The following is a 26,255-nucleotide window of genomic DNA, read 5'->3' on the forward strand; positions in this document are numbered from 1 at the left end:
TAGGGCATGCAGTCGGCATCTAGGCAGTGCCTACCTACTTGATTTATTAACAGTGGTGGTTGTCTGGAGTATTGCTAATAACTTTTGATTGAATGTTGCAATTAAAAATGAGGAAGGCCAGTAACATCCATAAAAATATGTCTCTACATTCAGTTTAGCTCCTAACCTCAACATTTTTCTTCTTAACTCTATATTTACATTCATGCAGTATTTAGTGCTTGCGCAGCTCCCTGAGGCAAGTAGGTGAGGTGTTATTATCTTTGACTTTCCCATTACATTTCATATGAGACATATTTGTGGAATAATAAAATCTTACTGTATAAGTAAACAGTCTGAAGCCCAGAGAGGCCAAGTGACTATACCCAAGGTCACTTGGTTAGTATTTGGTGTAGGCAAAACTACAATTCAGGTCTTCCAGCTCCATCTGGTCCTCTTCTAGTGCCTTTTCATTCAAGTGCTAGAAAATGTAGCCTAGTCAACTGAATCGTCAAATCAAATTGCTGCCCTCTCTTACTAGCCAAGTGTTGGTAATGCTAGGAAAAGTGGCGAAAGAAAGGCCAGAAGTGAGTTGATAAAAGACATGGAAGTGTTGGAAATGCATCATCAACCTCCTCCTCCCGATTTTAGCACCTTGTAAATACCCTACTCTGACAGGGCTTTGTTAACTGTTTATAACATATTCTTTAAAATAAGATCGATCTTGCATAAGGCATACTTTTACCCTGGTCCCTTTCCTGGCAATAGTCACTGCCAGGGACAAAAAGTGCCTGATTGTGCTCTGTTTGTCATGTAGGTGGGAGGGAAGGAGGGAGAGAGCTGAGTTGAACTGAAGCAGAGCTTTTTACAGCTCTATTGTTCTACTATCAGAGAGCAATTATATTCCAACTTCCATCAACCTCTCCACTTCAGACATCCCAACCACCTCCTCCTGCCAGTGCTTCCCCACACACTTAACATAAAGCCACACAACTAAATCCTAGGGGGAGAAGAGGGGATGTATGTGATTTCTCCCTCTGTCCTCCAATAGGTTCAGTGCTCTGCTTTCATTGCTAATCCGTTTTAGTAAAATTGGGCCTTTCCAGCTTTTCCAGCTCAGGGAAATCTGCAACATAACTTTTGGCAGTATATGTACAATACTGATGTATTCAGTGGCATTACCTTTTATTCTGTCACCATGCAAAGTTATTACAATATTGTTGACTATATTCCCTATGCTGTATTTCTCATGGTCGTGACTTATTTTATAACTGGAAGTTTGTACCTCTTAATCCCCTTCACCTGTTTCACCCCCCACAAACCTCCTCCTCTCTAGCAACCACTAGATTGTTCTCTAGATTTATGAGTCTCTGTCTCTTTTGTCATTGTTTGTTTAGATTCCACATGTAAATGAAATCGTATGGTATTTGCCTTTGACCTTTTTCACTTAGCATAATACTCTTTAGGTTCATCCATGTGGTTGCAAATGGCAAGATTTCAGTGGCATTATTATGATGTCTTGTAAGGTGTTCTCTGCCTAGATGGCAGGGCTCTTTGTTTTTTTTTTTTTTTGCGTTTCTCTCACTGATGCTTCCTATTCAGTTCCTAAAGGTCTTCATACTGAAGTTAAATCCAGATTCTTACATGTCAGTAGGGCAGACATTAACATTTTTAAGCTATATTTATTTGTTAATATGACCATATATTTGTAGATTATACTTAGTCTGCTGGCTCTGTACCTAATAAAAGTTTAAATGCCGAACACTTGAAGAGAAATTTGCAGAGAATGTCTCCTTGTCTTTAGCTAATTGCAAAAACTGAAACCACAACTCTGCTGCAAACCAAAACATGTTTCCAGTGGAGAAAGCCCTCTATTTTTACAACCTCTAAATACTATGGTGGTTATTTGGGTGAGATGGAGGGTGTGAGAGTATTTCGTTGGGAAACTGCAGAGTGACTTAACATATACTAGTTAAAATATTGGTTATGGTTGAATCTCTACTTCTAATATCTTGTCTTTGTGAATGGGAGCAGTGTTAGTATGATAATCAGCTTCTGAATGCAAGTTTAGCTAGGAAGACAGCAGAGGAAATAGGAGAGATGTTACAAGGTAATGGAGAAACTTCAGAGCAGTACAGCATGGATGGTGACTTTGAAAACAACAGCTGCTGACGTGAACTTGGCAGAAGTTTGTGAGTAATGGTGGGTGACTCATTGCAAGCAAGGGAGTCTTGCAGCTTTTGAGATGAACAGGCAGAGGGGAGAGCAGAGATGGTGGCCACCCAGGGGCTAAGTATTTGTGTCCTGAATGTGAAAATGTCTGGTCCCCTGTTAAATTTTGCAGCTGCATCATTCACATGAATTATAGCATTGTTTCCACCAGAAAACCCTAAAAACATGAACAGCCTATATTTTCTAAAGTGTTTGTTCTCAATCTGAGATGATTGTCCCAGGGTGGGAGGTAAGTGGGTGGTGGGACATATTACATCACCTTTTTAAAAAAAGTTTTTTAAATTATACATAGCTGCCTTTCACCCCTACTCCTGGAGATGCTGTCATTCTGATATACCTAGTCCTATAAAAAGGGCTTGCTTGAATCTTCATGTGAAAAGGGATGATTGTGTGCAGTTTGAAAAAATTGCTTGGGTCACGCTGGTCCTGTCCCTGCCATTGCGAATCACTGTTCCAGAGCAAATCCTGTATATCTAAAGAGATTATACCTCATTTCTAAGACGGCCTCAGAACCAACCTCTGCTTGGTTATGGATCTTGACTCTTTGAGGGAGACAGCCCTGTTAGAGTCTTTATTTTCTTCTTCTCTGAGAATTCATTTACTGCCAGTAGTGTGTTTTGGGACAGAGAGTTACCTAGTTACCTAGACTGAGAAGCCAACTTTGCCTGCAGCTGGAAATTTGCAAAAGAGTCAGTCACTGAAGAAGACTTCAGGATTGTCTGTTATAAAGTGCAGCCATGTATTGGGATCCAAACCCTTGGAAACCTCAACTGTTTTAAAGTATGTTTTGATAACAATAGGCTATTGGACAATTTTAAGACTGGTTACAGAGTGAGTATAGAGTTGGGAAGAGATTTAAAAATGAAAGAACCTTGAGAAAGTATCTCTTCCGGATAATTTAAAGAAGACAGTTCTCAGAAAGAGAAGCTTCTCTGGAAAAGGCTAGCTCCTGCTTTAGAAGGGAAGCCGGGAGAAGGTATAACTACACTTAACTGGTATAACTTAAAAGGTAAACCTTCACCTCCCACTTACCTGCTTCCTAGTATATGTTCATTTTCCACATCTGTAGTTTCAGGCATGATGTGTCATTTTATTACTCAGTTATGCTTCTGGATGAGAGCTATCTAACACAAAACCACATAGGAAGTGGAAAATTATGGAAAGGACTTTAGTGCTGAAAATGTAGCCCTGTGCAGCAGGGTGCTGTATTTCTAAGTAGCTCTCAGTACAGAGAACACTTAAAAAAATTCAATGTTATTTCGTACTTACTCCTTTAAGCCTTTGAATAACGTCTTTTCTTTGTAGAGTTTTTGGAGTACATCAGGAAAAGCAGGAGCTGAAAATAGCTTTAAGAATGCCCCAATATAGATATTGATTATTATATGGTAGCTGTCTTAAAGTTAATTCTCTAATGCAGGAAGTTTTAATTCATGATTTCTTAAGCAAATATAAACACTCTTGACTCCTATATAATATTCTTTCTAGGGCTGAGTTGTTTTTGCTTCCATTCTGAGCATTGAAAAGACTTCTATGATAGTTTTGCCAATCCTCAATATTATATTTCCCCTTTGTTGTAAACTCTTAAGTTATTAAACGAGAAGCAGATGTAAATCTTAACTTGCTATACACGTGGACATTCAGTGTTATGTGGACAGAAAGTTTGCATAGGTTGCATATATCTACATAATTTCCTTTGTCCTACTATTTTCTTTATGAAAGGATGGTGGGAAATAGCATTATGAGAATATGTCTTATACTATAAAATGTTTCCCAGTCTCCTCTGCCAGATCTGAATGTTCTTTCGTCTTTGGCTTCTAGACTTACTAGCTCTTTTTCTCAGGTCAGGTGTAACTCATCCCTCTCTCCACACACACATACACACACACACACAGGCCACAGGGAGTAGAGTGCACCATGCTGTTCTCCCACCTGTGGGCTCACCCACTGGAAGCAGTGTCTTGCACTAATTTATGTGTAAGGCCCCTTTAAAAACTCTCAAGGGGTGGGGAAACAGGACTTACATTCACTTCTATTTCTTTTTTTTTTTTTTTAAAGATTTTATTTATTTATTCGACAGAGAGAGAGACAGCCAGCGAGAGAGGGAACACGAGCAGGGGGAGTGGGAGATGAAGAAGCAGGCTCATAGCGGAGGAGCCTGATGTGGGGCTTGATCCCAGAATGCCGGATCACGCCCTGAGCCGAAGGCGGATGCTTAACCGCTGTGCCACCCAGGCGCCCCTACATCCACTTCTAGTATGCAAACCCTGGAACAATCAGATGCCTCAACTCGTGTTGACTCTTGGGGCTCGAAAGAATGAGCAAGGATAGCATCTATGGTTGATGATGGAGGTTACATTAATGTTTGAGTGCCTGGGTTTCATTGCTTTCATGACCATATATGAAATCAATGATTCCCTACATTTCTATCCAGCTAAAGTTTTCTTTCCAGCTCTAGACTTTAATATGCCAGTATGATATCTTCACTTGGATGTCTGATATCTTAGAAGCAACATGTACGAAGACGAAGCTCTTGCTCTTCCTACCCCCAAACTGGTTCCACTTGCAGCCTTCCCCATCTCAATTAATGGAGACTCTATCCTTCCAGTTGCTCAAACCAAAGAAATTGGAATCGTTCTGATTTTCTTTGACATGCCACATGCATTCTGTCAACAAATCTTGTTGGCACTACCTTTAAAATATACCCAGAACCCAGCCACTTCTCATCACTGCTCCTCCTCCTGCTGCTGCGCTCTGAGCCCCTGTCCCCCCCACTGCATTACTCTCCTAAATAGTTAACCCCCTTTCATCTTTGCCCACATTGACTATTCTCAACCAGCAGCCAAAGCGATCCTTTGAAAACATAAGGTGGATTGTGTCACTCTTCTGTAATGCCTCCCTGTTGCACTCAGGGTAAAAGCCAAAGTCCTTCCAGTGTCCTACAGCTCTTCATAATCTGCACTACCCTCTGTCCCCCAGCCCTAGCCCTGTTCTTATAGTTCCCGGAACACACCAGGCTCCTACAGGCTTTGCTCTAGCTCTTCATTCCTTCTGGACATTCTCTCACCTCCTGGTCCTGCTTTAAATCTCACTTCTCAGTTGGGCTATTGATGATCTGATGACCTTATTGACTCGTGTAAGTTGCATCACTCCATACTCTTGCTTCTCTTTACCCTGCCCTTTTTCTTCTATCACTCTTATTTTCTGATCTACTTCACTGGCTTATTCTGTGTATTATTTCTTCTCTCTCTCCCCTTGCCCCGCTAGACTTCAAGGTCTGTGAGGATAGGAGTCTTTGTTGGTTCCTTGTTCGCATGTATCCCAAGTGCCTAGAACAGTGCTTGGTACATAGCTGGCACTCAAATAATATGTGCTGAATGAATTCGTGAGAGATAATGTTTTAAAAATGAACAATCCTTTCAAAATGGGTCAGGAAAGGAAGAGGTGTGAAGAGAAATGCAGCAATAAATAATGATGTTCTCCTGTTCTTTGTGTGATACATATGCAAGTATGATTTCTTTAGGCTTAATTTGGTATCCTGATTTTTTTTTATTTAATAGCTTTATTGAGGTATAATTTACATGCCATAAAATTCAACTGTTATAATTGTACAATTCAGTGATTTCTAGTACATTTCTGGAGTTGTGCAGCCATCTCCTCAAAAAGTTCCCTTGTGTCCATTAGCAGTTAATCCCCCCTCCCTGCCATGGTACCTTGATTTTGTTAATTTTTTTGCCGCCAAGTCTCAAAAGAATAATTTATACAGCAGTACTAATATAGCCCATGCTCTTGAAAATTATGTTTAAATATGAAGTTAAGTATCATTGCTTAATGTAGGAAATGGTATGGAACATTAATGAAAAGAATGAGCTCGAAGAGTCAGACTGGCTTCAGTCTCACCCAGCTCTACTATTTAGTTACCCAAATTATTTTTTGCCTTCATCTTTTCATCTGTTAAATGGGGATAATAATAGTAATGACTTCACATAGTTGTTGTTAAGATTAAGCAAATAATGCAGGTAAATGACTTAGTACTGTGGCTTCTCTATAGCAAATACTCAATAAACTCTAACTAACATGATTAATCTCTTGTTACAAGAGTGTTGAAATTTGTGGGGCAAATAACCTGGCAGGTGGAGAGCAAAATTCAAATCAGATTCTGAGTTTTTGAAGTTTGTGTAAAATAGGATCCTGTTCCTGTCTTGTAATAGGTTTGTAAATAATATATGACTACAACAAATTGTTAAAAGCAGGTTAATTTCCAACACAGAGGATCATTTCTCAGCATTTTTATTTTGAGTTGTCTGCTGAACCACTTTTACTGAATTTTCTGTGCTCATCTTTGACAGAGCTTGGACACCGTGGAGGTGATTACCCACTTTTTTAATTAAAATTATAGTGACCATCAGAAAATGTTCTGAATTGTGTCGTAATCTTACATTGAGATATACCGTGAGACTTCCTTTAAACATGTTTGGGAGATTCATTGTATCTCTTGTAGCCTGATAAGCCTGAACTAAATGATCTATAATAAGGTCTTTTCTGTTTTTTTTGTTCTTTTCTTTTATGTACAGATGCACAAAGCAGGGTCATCAGAAGTCTCTCGATTCAAAAGATGATAATACTGAAAAACACTGCCCCGTGACAGTGAATCCTTGGCATATGAAGAAAGCTTTTAAAGTCATGAATGAATTAAGAAGGTATTGTTACATTAATATACATGTAACCATGGGTGTCTTTCCTTTATTTTTTACTTGTTTATAGTGAATATTCTCTTCATGCCTCATCGTTGCTTTGTGTGATACAGAGAACATTAAAAGCTTTTTCTGCAGGGTTTTTTTTTTTTATCAGGGGCATGAATAGTATAAGACTTCTCTGTCTGTTATGGGAGCCACTAGCCACATGTGGCTAGTCTGAATTGAGATGTTCTGTAAGTGGAAAATATATAATGGATTTCCGAGATTTAATACAAAAAAGAATGTAAAATGTTTTATTAATAAGTTTTAAGAATATTGATTACATTTTAAAATGATAATATATGGGATATTTTTCATGAAATAGGATATATTATTGAAATTATTTTCACTTCTTTTTTAATGTGATTAGTACAAGATTTTGACATTGCATTTATACTTTATATCTATCTATCTATCTCCCATATTTCTACTGGACAGCACTGGTCTAGGGTTTCTAACTTACCACAAAGAATATGGAAAGAAGACTGTCAGAGAGGGACACCTGATTGGCTTAGTCAGTTAAGCGTCTGCCTTCGTCTCAGGTCATGATCTCAGGGTCCTGGGATCCAGCCCCACATCGGGTCCTGGGATCCAGTCCCACATCGGGCTGTCTGCTCAGCGGGGGGTCTACTTCTCCCTCTCACTCTCCCTCTGTGTGTGCTCTCTCTCACAAATCAATAAAATCTTAAAAAAAAAAAAAAGAGAGAAAAATGTGACTGATGGTGGTGGTAGTCATCGTAGTGGTAGGAATTTTGAGGATTGGTGACAAATCCATTGCTAAGGTAATTCTCAAGTATGTTGAGAGTCACTGATATGAAAGGAATGACTTTGAAAGTTGATGGAGAGATACCTGGGGTGGCTCAGTCGGTTAAACATCTGACTTTTGATTTCGGCTCAGGTCATGATCTCAGGGCTGTGGGGTTGAGCTCCATTCCATGTTGGGTGTGGAACCTGCTTAAGATTCTCTCCCTCTTTCTCTACCCTAAGTTGATTGAACCACGAGTAATTTTATTTTTCAATTAAAAGACTAATTTATGTAGTAACAGTCTTGGTTTTCTTAGCTGTTTGTGAAAGACATGTATTATTATTATTTTTTTACCCCATTGTTCTCTTTGTGGAAGTACATATATTTAAAAGCTTGGGCTACAAAGAACGGAATGACATACTTTCCTTCTATCTGTCTGTGCTATGTCTTCCTAAAAGCCCATGCTATAGGTCCATCATTTGTTTCTTCTCTACTTAAAGATTCAGTAAATATTTATCTGTTGGGTGCTGGAGATACAGTGGTGAGCAAAAACAGACATGTAGCTAATGGTTGAATGCAGGAAGCAGGCATTAATCAGAGAATTACACACATAATTTACTGTAAATTTTAAGGGTAGTAAGTGCTACAAAGGAGGGCTGCCTGGTGCTGTAAAGGTGGATTACAGTGGTCAGGAAAGGCTTCCTTGGGAAGATAAAAATAATTGTGCTGAGATCTAAAAAGCAAAATAGAGGTAAAGAAATGAAGCCAGGATGGGGGTGAGAGAGATTAGAGAACAGGGTTCCAGGCACAGGGAATGGCAGTGCCCAAGTCTGGTGGTGGGAGGGAGCTGGCCTTATTGGAGGAACTGAGGGGCAGCTGGGGCGCAGATGACCAGAAGGGGTAACGGTAAGAGAGAAGCCTGAGTGGGCAGGGGAGGCCCAGCATACTTAGGGCTTTATACATTTTGGACTTTATCAGGAGTCGTCATGGGAGGAAGCCATTGGAGAGTTTTAAGCAGGGTTGTGACATGATCAGATTTTCATTTTGAAAAGAACATATTTGCTGCCAGGTGGAAAGTGGATTGGAGAAAGACAAGAAAGTTAAATTGACTGTTACATATTTAACTTGCTTCCTGGTCCTGCTCTGACAGCATTTTTATCTTTATTTATTTTTAAAGATTTTATTTATTTGAGAGGGAGTGCATGTGGGGGAGGAGGGGAGCAGCAGAGGGGAAGAAAGAGGGACAAGCAGACTCCCAGCTAAGTGCAGAGACTGATGCATGCTGATCCCAGGACCCTGAGATCAGGACCTGAGCTGAAACCAAGAGTCTGGTGCTTAACTGTGCCACCTGGCCATCCCTATTTTTTATTTTTATTTTTAGTACTAATTATTTTTCCCCAAATTTTTATTTAAATTCTAGTTAACGCATAGGGTAATGACAGCATTTTTAATAAGTGTGTTTTCATTTTAGTCTTTGGGCGAATATATAGTTGGGATCATCCAGCAGGTTTGGCTGTGCTGTTTTAGTTTTTTAATTCCATTGTAACAGTCGTTATGAGAAGGTGAACTGTACTGGTTACTAAATAGAACTGAAAGAAAAGAAAAACAGTCTGGTTGTTTTAAGACTGAGATCTTTAATGGCTGTTCTTTTTCTTTGAAAAGTCTAGAAAGACTGACGTTTTCTAGGCTTGTTCCCATTTCCTGCCCCGCCTGTGGGGTGCGGTAGCTGTAGCCTTCCAGCTGGTGTGAGTAGCTCTCTGTGGACCCAGGCATGACTCACTGAACTTTAGGGCAGGTGACACCTTTCCCTGAAGTGGATGACCCAGGTTTGGGGACAAACTCTTTGGCCTTGGGCCAGCTGTTTTACTTCTTTGAGGCTGAGCTATAAAATGAGGGGAGTGGACAGGATGGAATGTAAAGTTTGTGGTGCTTGGACATTGTCTGAGCCTGTGAGATTTTTTTCCTGCTTACCTGCACCTCGTCCTGGGATTATTTAGCACAAGCCTTCCTGTACCTCTTCGTCCCATTTTGGGTGTGAACTGTTTGGCTGTGAAATAGTACCTTGTTCTTTGTGTCACACCATTTTAGGAGCTAATGTGTCACTAGGCTGGTAGTTGATGCTGGTTTTCAGGACAAAGAATGACCTTTGAATAGCCGGAGGGTGTTGGCTGCCCGCTCTATGACTGTGTGATTGTTTTAATAAAGTCACTAATGGGTAGTGTTTTAAAAAATAAACTCTTTTTGGGGTTCGTCAGAATCCTTTTTTGTTTGTTTGTTTGTTTTTAATGTCATTCACTTCTCTCTTACCCCTTATGGCCCACTGAGTAACTAAAAAAAAAAAAAAAAATCTCTAGGGAGGCCTACTCCTTAAACAGTCGGAAATCTTTTATTTCCTGCCATTGCATCAGCTTCCTGCTGCCAGGAAGGGGTAGCTGAGAGCGGGTTTCCTGATTTCTGGGAAGGGAGATCTTCCTTGTTCTTACCACTCTGCTCATGGGCCCTCACCTCTACCTGGTAGAATAACAGCCGTACAGTAGGGAATGTGTTTATGAACCTTTGGCTGATGGAAGTGATTGATTTTTGTTTTTGTTTTTGTTTTAGACAGGAGGCCCAGATATAGCTACATGTGCCAGCCCAATATGAGCTTGAATAACTTAAAATTACTTGGTTTAAAAACCCTGCAGTCACTTCTAAACAGTGTATTCAACAAGTATCCGTAAGCAGCTGGTTCTCCATTGAAATCAGTTCTTGTGCCCGAAAGGCTGTGCAGGCTGTGCGGGAGGCAGAAACAGTAACAGACTTGGCAGATTCCCTGCGAGTGTCTGGATTGCTGCAGGAGATGTCCAGAGAAGAGGATGAGGTGGTGGAAGATAGTGGGCCAAAGATGATTTTCACAGGAGAAATCTACGAGGGTCCACAGAAGTGATTTCTGCTGGGCCTCATGGCGAGCAGTAGGATTCATACAAAGGACAGGAGAGGAAAGGGAGTTCCTGGCCTGTATAATTGCAGGAGCTGGGGAGCAGATAAACAGAGCTTGTTGAATAAAGCAAATCAAGAGTTCATGCTGGGGAGTCTGTGCAGACAAGGCTAGGAAGCGGGAGAAGGATAGAATTGTGCAGGCTTAAATATCGTGATGAATTTGGACTTAATCCTGTGGGCAGTGGGAATCAGGGAAGGTTTTTGAAAAGGAGAGCAGCATTGTAAGATTAATGATGTTGGAGGAACAACCTGGCAGTGTGGTGAAAGGACGGGTCTTTTTAGCAACACATCTCTGGCAGGAAATTCAGCTCTTTAAGTTTTCCTAGCATGAACTGGCGGGGGTAGGAGTCTTTCAGAATTTGATTCAAAATCAAATCAGTAGATCTTTACAGAGTGCTTATTATGTGCAACACAGTGTATTGGGTTTGTGGAGAAGACAAGCAGACGAAATCTCAGACATGTTTTATTGAGAACAGTATGCTGTGGGCTTTTTGAGATGACCAAAAAAAGGAAATGTCAAGAGGTAGCATTTTGCCTTCACAACACATTTAAACAGAAAAACTTCAGTTTTGTAGGTTACAGGATAAGACTGTATTTGAGCTTTAAAACTTTCAATGACTATTAGTTGGGGCCAACCTGTTACTTGTTTAGAAGGAAGATAATTTTGATCCTTAACTTATATTTAGGAGTTGTAAGTTTTTAGTAAGGATAAATCATATGAAGCAATTCAAATGCTCCCCTGTACATCACATAAAAGTCATAAATATTTATTGGTTCAGTTATAACAGCAGTTTTTACGTTTCCAACAATAATTTAAACAAAAAAACCTGAAGCGCTCTCTTCAAGGAGTGCTTATTGTATTTTTCCTCCAGGACTTTTAGACATTGTGGATCCAGGTCACTAGTAGGATTAAATTATCTGTTGTGCATCTATGAAAAATTTGAGTTGTGGCTCTTTAGTTATTTGTATTTTGTTGGTTAGATGGCGAGTGAATTAAAGAATAAACTTAAGTGAGTCCATCTTTCTCTTCATAGCTTTATACTACTGTTTTTAAAAGAGATTTTAGGAAATTACATACGATGTGAAATTTTTTTAATGTTCTAATACCTGTTTTTTTCTATGGTAAAACATTGTGAAGTTCTTTTGTTTTCTTGTTGTACTAGAATAGAATATAAAACATTCCTTGAAAGGTAGAGCAGTTGGGAAGAGCCCCCAAATCAAATAGACTTGTTTATTTAGAAAATTTAAGATACAGTTTGAAGCTTCTTGTCTCTTCTACAGTGTTTCGTAAGCACATGTGATCGATCTCTTTGTAAGTGGTGTTTATCGAGCATCGATAGAATCATTCAACATTTTAAAGAATATGAATAATGGATAGTAGTGAAGTAGTTTACTGATCCAGTCTGTTTCTTTTCCCTTTCTCCACGTGGAATACTTACCACAGGTGAGATAGTGTTCTGTTTCAAAGCTAGCTTTCACTAGGCCCTCTTAAATCAGCAAATGAGAAGATCTTACTCTGGCTTTTTTTCTTTAAATTATTAGAGTTAAGAGTATCTCATGATTTATTTCACCAATGAAAAAAAAAACCTTTTAATGAGGAAGTTTTCTTTGTATACATCCTACATTTTCTACCACACAGGCTTTTCATCTGCATGGGAATTACATCAGAAATTCCTCGCTGTATTACTTTTCCCCCTGAAATCCCTCACCTTCTTCATTTCTCTGTTCTGTCTCTCCTCACCAGCTTTCCTATGTCCCTAATATCTTCTTTCACTTTATTTCTAATTATTCTTTCCATCTTCTCTCATCTGTGACCCAGTGTTCTTGCAGGTCGTCAGATCTGGAGATGTCACCTTCTCTTCCCTGAGGTATTCGGTGACGCACTGTCCCTTCCCCCGTGTCTTCCTGTGGCTCTGTTTTGTCATTTTTCACATCATTCTGTTGTCTTCATTCTATTTGAAAAGAATAATATTCTCTATTCTGGGATCCTTTAGTAGTTTCTGGCATTTTCTAAGTCACTGACTATAGTAGTTTTCCCTAACTTTCCAAATTGACTTCACTTCCTGCTTCCTGTTAGAGAATCTCAGCAGGTGCAGATCTGTTGAGGGGACTGTGCTATTTTTCAAGACTTTTACTATGATGGTGAATCTTACTAAACCCAACATCTAGGTTTTTCCCTGTGCTTAACTGCCACAGAAATTCAAATTCATATCAAAATCAAACCATCATGGTTTTAAGAAGAAAAAGAAAGAAGACAGTGGTGACACTTGTCATGATGGAAGTCATGATGGAGTTCTGTTGCTCTTCAAGATTATTGACGTTATAGCCAGATTGTCAGTTACAGGAGGTTTGGTTAAATATGACTAAGTCAGCAATCGGGAGGCCTTTCCCATTTAAACCAGCTCATCTCCTGACCCCACCTCCCTTCGTGCCGAGGACAGTACTCTGTGATGCAGCCATGTCCGAAACAGCAGCTCCGCGTCCGGCTCATCCTCAGGTTCCTGGCCACTTTTTAATTTCCTTGGCTTCTTTCCCTCTTGCCTTGATTTCTGACCCCTTGCCTTAATTCTTTTTATGTCTTGCTCTTGTTTCTTTATCCTAACACCTGATGCTGTTCCAGAGATGACTTTGGGCCCATTTCTCACTGTAGTTTGTGGTTTGCCCATGGACTCTGGCTGACAGCTCATCTCACCGGCCTGGTGCTTTGGCTCTTCCTCTGATGCCACTTCATGTGGAGGAGAACCTCCAGGTTTTCCCTGGAGCCCGAGGAAGACAGATGGACAGATGCCATGTGATCGCCCCCACTTCCAATAGAAAGTAAATTCTTGTTTCATGTGACTACTAATTACTTTTGACCTCTCAGAGCCGGATGGCCTGTTTTACTTTGAGAAGATAAGTACACAGCAGTGATAGGTTTTTCCAGCCTTAGGAATTGGTCACTTTATGTCAGAAAACTAGAGGATGTCTTGGTATGTTCAGGCATGTTTCATTAATTTTCAGAACAGTGTTTTTCCCGAGAAGGACCAATTTGCATGATGTAGTTTCATTTAGGGGATGGAATGCTGTTCTTTTTTCTGGGCAGTTTGAGTTTCACATGCGGCCCGTATAACTCTTCTCCACATTTGAGCTTAGAGGCAACTTCCTTTGCAAAGCCTCCTTAAGGTTGGGCTTGGCCTCTCTTGTGTGCTCCCAAACACCCACACCTGCCCCATCTGACAAGTTACAGGTTCATTTTTGTAACTCTCTGTTAGCTTCTTTGTTTCTCCCCACTCAGTTGTAAACTGCTTGCTGTTCATGGACATTACGTTGCTATTGTAAATGAGATACAGTAAATGAACATAGTGCTTGGTGCACAGTAGCCACTCTGGATATTTGACGAGTGAATGAATAAATGCACATTTTGCTAAATAGCAACTATTTGTCTTGTTATTCTGGAAGACTTTTCCTTCTACAGTTCATTCCATCATTAGATTTCAAGTAATAGGACTATGAACTCAGAAACTTACCATATAGACTCTGGGTATGGGCTGCTAAGCACGTTGCTCTTTTTTTTCTATTGCCAGACTTTTCATTTGTAGCTCACGCCTCCTCACCCAAAAGTTATTCTGCTTCTTATGAACATGCACATTTGGAAAGAGTTAGGGGCCAGACTCAGACACACACTGGCTGAAGGAAGAAGTTGGTCAGATCTCTCTTGTCTTTAAAATATGGTATTGCTGGGGGCGCCTGGGTGGCACAGCGGTTAAGCGTCTGCCTTCGGCTCAGGGCGTGATCCCGGCGTTCTGGGATCGAGCCCCACATCAGGCTCCTCTGCTATGAGCCTGCTTCTTCCTCTCCCACTCCCCCTGCTTGTGTTCCCTCTCTCTCTGGCTGTCTCTGTCTCTGTCAAATAAATAAATAAAATCTTTAAAAAAAATATGGTATTGCTGGAGACAAAAAGATAAAAAAATGAAACACTAGAACTAAATATGTTATTGTTTTGGAATGTGACCCTTAGACTCTGTGTGTCCCAACCTAAGGTGTGGCTGCATGCTAATTTGACAGTGTTTTTACCTTATTAGTTAACTAACATCAGCTAATAAGCCGGGAAGGCCAAGCTAATTATGTGACAACCAGCAGGTGTTACGCGAGATGGTTTCAATCAATGAGTAATTGTAATTGAAGCTAAATGTAATTAATTATGTGGTTTGGGGGTGTTCAAGTGTAATTCCACTTAAGTTCCATCTTGAAATTAGAGCATTAAGAAGGATTGCTACTGACAGTAGAAAAATAGGCATCAAGATGTACTTGACTCATGTTTGAGTTGTGTCCAGATGACCTGGTCATTATAGGAACACCTGGATGGCCCCATTCTTGAGAGGCTGTGTGCAACTCTGCTGACCTTGACCCCTCCCTCTCCTGCTCTTCTCTCGCCCTTCTCTCTTTCTGCTTTTCTTCTTCCGGGGTTTCCCATGGTGCTGTGCTGCTTCAGGTCTCCACAGCATACACTGTTCTCTCTGTTACAAGTTCTCTTGCTCCTTCTCCATCCCGCTAATGCTTACTTGTTTTTAGAGCTCAGCTTAAGGTCAGTAGCTGATGGAAGACTCTTCTGACTGCTCGTCTGATTTAGATGCTCCCATAACACCTTTACAATGATGTTTTCCACTTTCTCCTGTAATCTTGGCATCATCAGTTGTTTCTGCTAGACAGCTTAAGGGCAGAGATGATCTTGCAGTGTTTTGTTGAATTTGATTTTTCTAAATATTCTTGTAGAGGTAGTGCTAAAACCCACTAAAATTAGGCCTTTTATAAATTATATATAGAACTTTAAAAAATTGTTTCTAGAATATAGTGTGTCAACTAATAAATTGGTGTTATTTGATTTATATGTTTTATTCCCTGTTTTATTTAAACTTTACCAGGTCTTGCAACCACACAGCTTTAGTCGGTTTTGTGTGGTGGTTAAAAGGCTTTGGAGCCAGACTCCATGGATTTGAATCCCGGCATTGCCGCTAGTGGGCACTTATGGCTATTTGTTCATCTTTAACCTTGACTTCCCTAGCTATACATTTGGGGGTAAAAATCATAATAATACCTACCTCATAAGGATTGTGGTGGAGTCTAAATGAGGTAATACATGCGGGTAAAGCTCTTGCGTAGCATTCTCCTGAAAACACCGCTGACTTTTCCCACCCTGGTTACTTGTGAACCTGTGGAATTCAGAGACTTGCTGAGTGGTTTTATACTCTCCGAGCAGACCACAGTGGAGGAATTACAAATGGGTGACCTTAGGCCACCTTTGATGACTCTACTGTGGGACCTGCCTGATGTCTCATACAGCATCGTGAGCCATTACCTTGACACCCATGAGCCATACTTCAGTCTAAAGGGCATAGCAAGCTCATCAGCAGTGAGGCCTGGAACATACTTATCACTAGTGCTGTGGGACTCCTTTTTCTTAGTTTCTCTGGGACTGGCGGGAAAATAGATGCCAGTAGGATTTCCAAAAACCTTTGGTGTGAACTCCACAGAAACAAGTATGTAAGCAGTGTGGAAAAGTGGAAAGCTTCAAGGACTTGGTGAAGCTCATGTGAAAATGTTGCTTGTGAACTCCTAGAAAATTACAGAAGCAGACAGGCCACCCTTGTAGGATATAGAATAGTGGAGGAGGGGGCCAAGTGTGACCTGTGTGTGCTCTACATATAAATTCAGTGCTTGCGTATTTGAGGTGTGGAAAGGACTTTGGGTTCCCCACACCCGTTTCAGTCATTACTGACATGACTACTGGTAAGGCCTGTTCTACAGTTGGAGCCCTCTTGCTTGTTCTGGAAGAAGCGTCAGCACCACTTTTTGCCAAAAAGATACTCTGTGACATTCTTACTTAGCTGGAGAGTCTCATTGAGCAGCTTGTGTGGAATGTAAAAAGTGTTCACCACATGGTTTTGAATGACTTAAAGTGGATATTTCAGAATTGGAGGTATAATTATGTTTGCTGAATAATGGTTTGTTTTAAGGTAACAAAATGCTTTTTAATTTTGTATGTGGTAATGTTTTTTAGCCTTGAGGAATGAGATAGTTTGCACTGGTAAAATGTTCTGATTAAGTTAAGCATCAAACGTCGTATATGCCTTTTAAATAGCAGGTGTAATTGAATATAATTTTACGTTTGCTTGATGACCAGCATCATTTTAAGTATCTTTTTTTTGGTACTTTGACCCAATTTGGTTTTCTACATATGTTTTATTTTGTCTTCATCTTAATGTCAGACTGCCATCTGCCACTTCTGCTGATGTTCTTAATTCAAACAACCTCCCCTTTTATAATCCATTGATGGTTTGCTGCCAGTAATTTACTTTAGGTTGAGAAATCAGTAATCAAACTGGGAAAGATTTCTCTGTTAAACAAAGGCGAAATTCTGAGTGAGGGCCCCATGCATGTCGGGCATTTGTCAGGACTGTTTTCTGTGTGTGCTTCATGTTTAGGAATTCTGTTTTAAAGGATGGCAGTTTTATTTATTCCTTTTTTTAAAGATTTATTTATTTATTTTATATAGAGAGAGTGCATGCATGAGTGGGAGGGGCAGTGGGAGAGGGAGAGAGAATCTGAAGCAGGCTCTGTGCTGAACACAGAGCCCAAAGGTGGGGGATTGATCCCAGGACCCTGAGATCAGGACCTGAGCCGAAACCAAGAGTCAGCCGTTTAATTGACTGTGCTACCCAGGCACCCCAGAGATGGCAGTCTTAAAAGTTAGCCTCAACTTCAGAAGAGTGGGCTTTTACTGTAATATATTTGCACAGGATGTTCAATACATTTATTATTGGTATTATTAAATTTTTTTTTTCTCCCTCTGCTTTGTAAACAGTCAAAATTTGCTGTGTGATGTCACAATTGTGGCTGAAGACATGGAAATCTCTGCTCATAGAGTGGTGCTGGCTGCCTGTAGTCCTTACTTTCATGCCATGTTTACAGGTATGAAATGTCTTAGTTATGGGTGTTTTTTAAATATACACAGATCTGGGGTTTTCTCTCCGTATTTTCTTTTCTTATTAACATTTTACTTTTATGAAATTCAGTATCATAATGGAAGTAAATGCTCTTGCTTTGTTTCAAATTCCTCTTCCTCATTGTTTTTCGTTTTTGTAATCATGTTGTGTGTATGTGTACATTACATTTACATACTCAAAATTTTATGCTCAGTTTTCCCCCTTTATATTTATGTTTACATATATCGGCTCAGTTTACTTTCCTGCTATTTATAACAACTTTTGGCACTTTGTTATTTTGGCAAAAGAAAAGTGCTTTTACTGTTTCCATTTTCTCAAATGATTCTCTCATATATTTCACTTATTCTTCACCATGAATAAAGAGATGTTTATTTAATGTCCTTTGACTTGGATACATAAAAAAAATAGGGTGGACACTTAGGTAACTGTAAAAATATATAAAATGATTTCAGTACTTCTGGAAAAAAGTAATTTATGCCTGCAACACTTGAGGTCCTTAACCTCATTCTTTTTTTTTTTTTTTTAAATTTTATTTGTTTATTTGAGAGAGAGAGAGAGTGCGTGTGTGTGAGTGCACGAGCAGGGGGAGGGGCAGAGGAAGAGAGGGAGAAGCAGACTCCCCACTGAGTGGGAGCCTGATGTGGGGCTCAATCCCAGGACCCTGAGATCATGACCTGAGCCGAAGTCAGACACGTAACCGACTGAGCCATCCAGGTGCCCCCTTTACCTCATTCTTAAAGAAAAAAAAAAATTTAAACGTGTTACTCTACAAAGAAATGAAGTTATTATCTGTTCCAGCAGTGAGCTTATAATCTTAAGAGTATTGGTAGGACAAACAAAATACTTATAAGTACAAGTGTAGTTATACCAAAAAGCACAAATACAAAGCTATTCATACTTTAGAAGTCATGAAGTATTTCTTGTGCTTAACATTTTGCTTAGATACTTCAAGGACTACAGACCAGTGTAGGTGTGCTTCTTGCCCCGGTAATGATAGGCACACTTTAAATATGCAGTAGTGTATGGAAGATCTGAGCCTAGAGCAGTGATGCTGATGGTAAGGGCTGCGATGGGCAGCACTGAGAGAAGGGGATCTGACATTTCCTGAAACCTGATAGGCTTAAAGGGCTCACACAGATGAAGATGAGTGCAGAAGGCCATGTGAAGAGGATGGGCTTAGTGTTTTAGGAGCAGAGGAGAGTCTAGAGCCCCTAACTCTTCAGCCTGTTGCAGCCTTGCTCTTCCTGAACAGAGTTAAATAAACAAGAATGTAGGAAGGATAGCAGAGGAGCTGTGAGCCAAGTTGGGAGGGTGCCTTTAGCTGAGGCTGATTTGATAAGTCAATACTGATAAAGTGAGACTAGTCAAATTTTTATGTTCTGGGGTTCATTTTAGTCTCGAGGTTCACATCTTATAATTATTTCTGCTGGACAGTTTTCTCCACAGAGTCTCTAGGCTTGTGAGAGGAGGGTTCTAGCTGGAATGTGTTGGCCTTATTTAGGAATTCCCTAGTATAGTGCTGTCCCCTGTAAGTGGCATTCTCTCACATGACACTGCTGTTGCTACTTCCTTGTTGGAAACTATGGGAAACTCATGTCATCAATTTATGCTTCAGTTTCCCCATCTGGAGAAGAGGGATGATCATATTACCCACTTCCTAGGATTTTTGTAAAAATTAAATGAGATCATGTATGTGAATTTCCTAGTAGTTTACTTGGCACATAGAAAATACATAATTAATTTTGGCCGTTATTATGGTTATAATTATTTTAATTGAAGGATAGCAGACAGACAATGTTACATTAGTTTCAGGTGTACAACATAGTGATTCAGCATCTTTGTATTGTTATGCTGTGCTCACCACAACACTAGCTGCCAACTGACACCATATGACAGTATTACAACACCGTTGATTATATTCCCTGTGCTGTACCTTTTATCCCCATAACTTATTCATTCACTAACTAGAAGCCTGTATCCCCAACTCCCTTTTACCCATTTTGCCCATTCTGCTACCCTTTTCCCTCTGGTAACCACAAGTTCTCTGTATTTATGGATCTGTTTCTGCTTGTTTGTTTGTTTTGTGTTTTTGATTCCATATATAAGTAAAATCATATAGTATATATTTTTCTCTGTCTCACTTACTTCATTAGCAGGATACCTTCTAGGTCCATCCGTGGTGGCTCAAATGCTAAGAGCTCATTCTTTTTTACAGCTGAGTAGTAGTCTATTACATCTATGTACCAAATCTTCTTTTTTCCATTTATCTATTGATGGCCGTTTGGGTTGCTTTCATATCTTGCCTATTGTAAATAATGCTGCAATAAACATAGGGGTTGTATATATTTTATATATATATTATAATATATATATTATTATATATTGTATCATGTACATATTTTTTCAAATTAACTTTTTTGAGTTTTTTTTGGTAAATCCAAAATATATAAAGAACTTACACAACGCAACACCAAAAAACCAGATAATTCAATTAAAAAGTGGACAGGGGACCTAAATAGACATTTTTCCAAAGAAGACCAGTGATGCCCAGTAGACACATGAAATGATGCTCAATATCATTAATCATCAGGAAAATGCAAATCATACCCGTCAGTGTGTCTAGAATCAGAAAGACAAGAAATAGCAAGTGTTGGCAAAGATGTAGAGAAAAAGGAGCTTTTGTGCACTGCTGGTGGGAATGTAAATTGGTGCAGCCACTATGGAAAACAGTACGGAAGTTACTCAAAAAATTAAAAATAAGCATGCTATGTGATCCATTATTTTTCTTGTACTCTAAATTTCTGAATATCTTTATATTCTGTAAAAGTAGATTGAGGAAGCCTTAGACTAGACTATTTTTTTTAAAGATTTTATTTATTTATTTGAGAGAGAGAGACAGAGATAGTGACAGAGCACAAGCTGGGAGGAGAGAGAGAAGTAGGCTCCCCTTTGAGCAGGGAGCCTGATGCAGGCTCGATCCCAGGACCCTGGGTCATGACCTGAGCTGAAGGCCGACGCTTATCCAGCTGAGCCACCCAGGCACCCTGACTAGACTATTTTTTGATAAATGTTTTGTTTTCCACAGAGACAAAAATATAGTGATGAACTTAAAACTGCAAGATCAAGGTTAGTTTCCTTTCCCTTCAAAAGGCAGCACTTGAGTCTCCAGTCTCCCTGAGTCTTGCATGTCCAGAAACATGAATGCTGGGTAGGGACAGAGGATCTTGTTATATCTTTGTCTTTCTTTTCTGTTTACTTTATGATCTAATGATCTAAACTACATTTCACTTTCCCTCTTTTTTTTTTTTTTTTTTTTTTGGTCTAATGGGTGTGAGCTTTGCCTAATGATGGGAATGAGAGGCCCTGAAGATATTCTGATTCTATCTATAAGTATTACTAGTTGTATCTCAGTTAACTGGTGGGTGGGTACTTCTTGCAGTCCAACCTGTTTCTGACTGAGGATATACCTTCTAGGTAGTCAAATTTCAAATGGCGATGTACTAAGGTAGATGCAAAATCGGGATACTATATTAATTTCTGATACATATAAAATGAATACCTCAATTGTTTTTCCCCCCACAACTTTTTTAAGGCATATTTTACATGTTATAAAATTTACCCATTCAAATGTAGTGGTCAGTGATTTTTAGTAAATGTATTGAGTGGTCATCACTGTAAATCAATTTTGGAACATTTTTATTCCTACATTAGTGATTTTGAGGTTCATCCCTGTCATAGTATGTATCATGAATTTGCTTTTTTATTGCTAAATAGATACAGTTGTATGGATATACCACATTTTGACTGTCTATTCACCAGTTGATGGACGTTTGGGTTGTTTCCAGTTTTTGGTTATTATGAATAATGCTGCTATAAATATCCATGTGCAGTTGTTCGTGTGGACATTTAATTTTATTTCTCATGGGAGTATATACCTAGGAGTGGAATTGCTGGGTCCTATGGTAAATTTCTGTTTAACTTAAAAAAGACTACCATGCTGTTTTCTGAAGTGCACTATTTTACATTTCTACCATTAATTTATAAGGGTTTCCATTTCTCCACATCCTTGACACACTTGTTTCTTTCTTCCTTTTTTTTTTTTAAACTTGTAGTCATTCTAATGGGTGTAAAATGGCATCTCTTGTAGTTTTAATTTGTACTTCCCTAATGACTGATGATTTTGAGCGTCTTTTCATATACTTACTAGGCTTGACTTTTATGGTTCTTTAGCAATAGATGCCATTCACCTTTCTGGCAACCTTTGTACATTTTCTACTTTTGAGTCCACCGAATAGTACATCATTTGTCAGAGATTAGGTAAGGAAGATAAGGGGATTCGGTCTAGGTGATTTAGTGTACATACATTTATTTACGTTTCGCTAGAGTATGAGTCCATTATTTCTTTTTCTTTTCTTTTCTTTTCTTTTTTTTCTTTTTTTTTTTTTTTTGGTCTGAAGCCCTGTTAAACTTTATTATAAAAAATATAGTGAGACCAACCAGTAGACCTTTGCGTGTTTCCAATGCATCATATATTATGTGTATTTAGTTTCTTCTGCTTCGTTGGTAATCAGAAGTGTTTGCAATGGCACAGGGCATTACATACTTTTCTTTTGTTTTCCTGTGACTCCCCTTTTTAGGAAATGGGGAATATGCAGATGTCCTTTTTTGGCCCTTGTTTTTAATCTCTCCATAAATTGTAGGGGAATTTTTCATTCCAATTATATCACCTAAAAAACAGTTCTGTTACTCATCGTAATTCCAAGTATTTGGGTAGAGAAGGGAGGTGAAAAGTAATTCTGTGATATATTCACAGGTTTTTACTCTGTGAAGTATGGGCCTATTTAGAGCAAGGCCAGGTGGTTTAACTGTTACTTGAGAAAGCGTATGTCAGATTGGGTTCCTGTGTTTTTAAATTACTTGTTACAAATGTGGCATTTAATATGCTATTTCTCTTGCAGATACATTTGAGGCTTATTTAATGCCACGGGCTAAAATATCTGACATCTAGTGGGAAATATTGAATTTTTATTTTTACTCCTTTGTTTTGTGCTTTTTGATGATTTCTTTTGTCATATTGAACATGATTCAGTAAGTTAGACTAGGAAAAGGTAGATTATCATTTGCGTGATTAAGAATTGAGATTTTTAAAAAGTTGTTTGCATGGTTATATTTGTCTAAGATTCATGCTTTCCTTCATCAGGGAATATTTATCGAGCATCTTCTGTGTGCTAGGCATTATCCTAGGTTTGAGGACTTTAGAGATGAACAAGACAGGTAAGTCCCTGTTCTCATGATTCTCCTTGGAAGAGAAGGAAAGGCTAGAGAGTAAATGCAAAGAAAAGATAATTTCTGATATTGCTGACTGCTGTGAAGAAAATTAAATAGGATGTTGTGCTTAAAGAGCCTAAGTTAGGATGCTTTAGTCTGCACTTAACAGAAACTCCACTTCAACTGGTTTAAATAGTAAGGAAATATATTCTCTCATAACTGGGAAGTCGGCTGGACACCAGGCATGGTCAGATCTGCAGCTTGAGAATTTCATCAGGGATCTGCTTCCTTCACTCTCTCTCTGCCCTCCTGTCTGCAGTAAAAATGTTATCCCAAGGTTGCTTCCCCTTGTGAATGCAAAATGCCTATCAGAGTGAACCCAACATCTCGAGGAAGGAAAGGAAGGGAGTGCTTTTTCTTTTTTTCTCCCTTTTAGGGTCTAGTAGACTTTTTCCAGAAGTTACTCAAACTAGACCAAAACTGGCAGGGGAATGCGGCTACCATGTTTGCTTCAGATTAGTGGTCAGATTGGGGAGTTATGTACCATGACCATCAGAGAGAATGGCTGGCAGGGGCATCCGGGTCAGCTTGCCAGAATGAAAATACCTGTGTGTCAGTAGCTTCTTTGTAACCCAGGACTAATGACATACAAAAAGGGCAATAATGATTAGATTACAAATGAACCTGAAGAGTAACGGAGTAAAATTTATTTATTACATGTAGCTGTAAATTTGCCATTCACTTTTTAGCGTTTCAGCCTAGTAAAAGATTCTGTATTATACTTTTATGTTTTTCTCAGATATTTTTATATGCTAAACAATAACTAATTCTAATAAAATTAGAATCGTAGGATTTTTGCATTGAAATGGATTTTAGGGTTTGCTGTCTTAACCTAGTCACTTTTTAGAACTTTAGAATGCATAAATAAAGTACCAGTTTGTGCTGGGTTTTAGGAGCCTCGATTAAAGGTCTTTGAGATGGAAATGTATCTTTCTTTTCTTTTTTCTTTCTTTCTTTCTTTCTTTCTTTCTTTCTTTCTTTCTTTCTTTCTTTCTTTCTTTCTTTCTTTCTTATTTTATTTATTTGGCAGAGAGAGAGACAGCCAGTGAGAGAGGGAACACAAGCAGGGGGAGTGGGAGAGGAAGAAGCAGGCTTCCAGTGGAGGAGCCTGATGCGGGGCTTGATCCCACGGCTCTGGGATCACGCCCTGAGCCGAAGGCAGACGCTTAACGACTGAGCCACCCAGGTGCCCCGAGATGCAAATGTTTCTATCCACAAATATGTCCATAAACTTTTACAGTTTGGAGGACTTCATTTTTTTTCTCAAAAAAAGTAGAAATGGTGCAGTGTTCACTAGTGAAGTACTTAGCTTGGCCTGGAATGTATAGTGGATGGTCAATGAATGTTGACTGAAATCCTTCATAGCTAGAATACCCATGTTCAAGACTAATTCAAGTGTTAATTATGTTGAGTAAAGATGCTACATTTTAGGTTGGCACGTGTTTCACTTTTTATTCTTCCAGTCATTCATTTATCCAACCAGAATTTATTGGGTATCTCTAATAGGTCAGGCGTTGTGGGATACAGAGATGAGAAAGACATCTTGCTCTCAGGGAGCTCAAGGATCCAGGTGGGGAGAGCTAAGTATTATTATGATGAATGGATTTGCAGGAGGTACCCAGGTGTACCCAGGGCAAGAGCCTAACCCAGGCTTGGGCCACCAATAGGAAAGCCTCCCTGGAGAGGGGCCAGCTGATGCCTGAAGAATCAGGATTAGCCTGGGGAATGAGAGCATGGGGAGACAAAGAGGACAAAGTTCAACAAAGGCATCAAAGCAGGAGATTGTTCGCTGTATGTGGAAAACTACAGGAAATTTCTTCTGGATATATTTTAAGGCTAGAAGTGGGAGAGAGGAAGTTGGATAGTGAAGCAGGGACAGGATGTGGAAGGGGCTCACATGCCTGAACTAGGAGCAGTTGGAGACCTTTGAGTACCATGGTCAGATCTGTGAAGTCATCCAGGGGGGCAAGGAAAGAATTAGGAGGTTGCTGTGCTGGTGTTGGCAAGATGTGGTAGGACCCCAGTGACGTAGTGGCGGAAGGGATGGAGAGGAGAGGGGGCATCGATTTGAGATGTCTCTGAGGTTCATTCTGAAGGTTTTAGTGAATGATGGGATGGGTGGGTAAGGAAGAGGGGAGAGTCAAAAGGGCCTCTCAGGATTTTAGTGATGATATCTGTGTGGATATACTCAGAGCTTCACGGGTCTACATGATCAAGGTAAAGAAGCAAAACACCCTAATCTGGAGACAGACTTTGTGAAGTTAAAAATGATGTGACGTAAACTCTGTATAGTATCACTGGATATTTTTAAAAATGCGTTATCAAAACTAAATCTCATAGAACCTTGGTGCTTAAAGATTTCCTCTATAAACACAGCAAAGGGCAGTAACTCAGGTAATATGTAACAACTAGAATTAGATCTAAATAGCTTTTACAACCCTCTTTATTTTTTATTTTTATTTTTTAAATACTTTTTAAAAAAGATTTTATTTCTTTGTAAGAGAGAGAGCGCTCAAGCAGGGGGAGTGGCAAGCAGAGGGAGAAGCAGGCTCCCCACCAAGCCAGGAGCCTGATGTGGGGGACCCTCGGATCATGACCTGAGCTGAAGGCAGACGCTTAACCAACTGAGCTACCCAGGTGTCCCTACAACTCTCTTTAGTATGTGCTTTAATTCTCAGTATTTACTGGAATTTTAGAACTATTAATGAAATCTGTGGCAAGCTATTTGTTACTGTTTTTGTAGATTAACATGAAACATAAAACATTTCTAAAGGAGCAGTGATAGAAATTGAATTTGTTGAAGGCAGATACAATTTTCTGGGGGAAAGAAATAATTCATATTAAGAATGACATAAGGAATATATGAATTAGCAAAGTATATCTTATAGCAATACCTTAAAAACTATAATATTAAAAACTGCTTGGCATAGGACTAATTTTTCAGTCATATATGTAAATTAAAGTCAGACTTGTTTTTGTCTAAGCTAGATCTTCCCTAAGTCCTGAGAGCTGAAATCACTCCTTGAGAACAGAGTACATGGCTTTATATTTGTGTGGCCCCAGACCCTGCAGGGCTTTACACGTTGCTGGAGCTCTATAGGTGAATTAGATGTGGCCTCTGTCTAAAGTCCAAGTCTGCAGTCCAGAGTGTCTTCACTTTAGAGATGCTTTGAGATGATACAAATCCCATCTGTCTACAAGATCCGGAAAGAGTAGGATAGAGGAATGTGCCTTATATGCAGATGAAGAATTTTATTTCTGTATTTGTCAACCATTCCT

The 26,255-nt window shown here is 39.4% G+C and overlaps 1 protein-coding gene across 4 annotated transcripts in view; it reads left to right on the forward strand.

Moving 5' to 3' along the window:
- KLHL2 (kelch like family member 2) overlaps nucleotides 1–26,255 on the forward strand; it is a 96,455-nt gene that overhangs the window by 5,698 nt on the left and 64,502 nt on the right. For 2 of the 4 annotated variants that reach the window (XM_026499597.4, XM_057310162.1), the window contains exons 2-3: nucleotides 6,780–6,905; nucleotides 17,507–17,613. In XM_026499597.4, the coding sequence (XP_026355382.1) occupies nucleotides 6,780–6,905; nucleotides 17,507–17,613 (233 nt within the window). Of the gene's footprint in view, nucleotides 1–6,779; nucleotides 6,906–17,506; nucleotides 17,614–22,848; nucleotides 22,923–26,255 lie in introns of those variants that run through there. The other 2 variants (XM_044384414.3, XM_026499598.4) reach the window with 2 other exon arrangements.

The sequence above is a fragment of the Ursus arctos genome, unplaced genomic scaffold, assembly GCF_023065955.2.
Source record: "Ursus arctos isolate Adak ecotype North America unplaced genomic scaffold, UrsArc2.0 scaffold_11, whole genome shotgun sequence".
NCBI lineage: Eukaryota > Metazoa > Chordata > Mammalia > Carnivora > Ursidae > Ursus > Ursus arctos.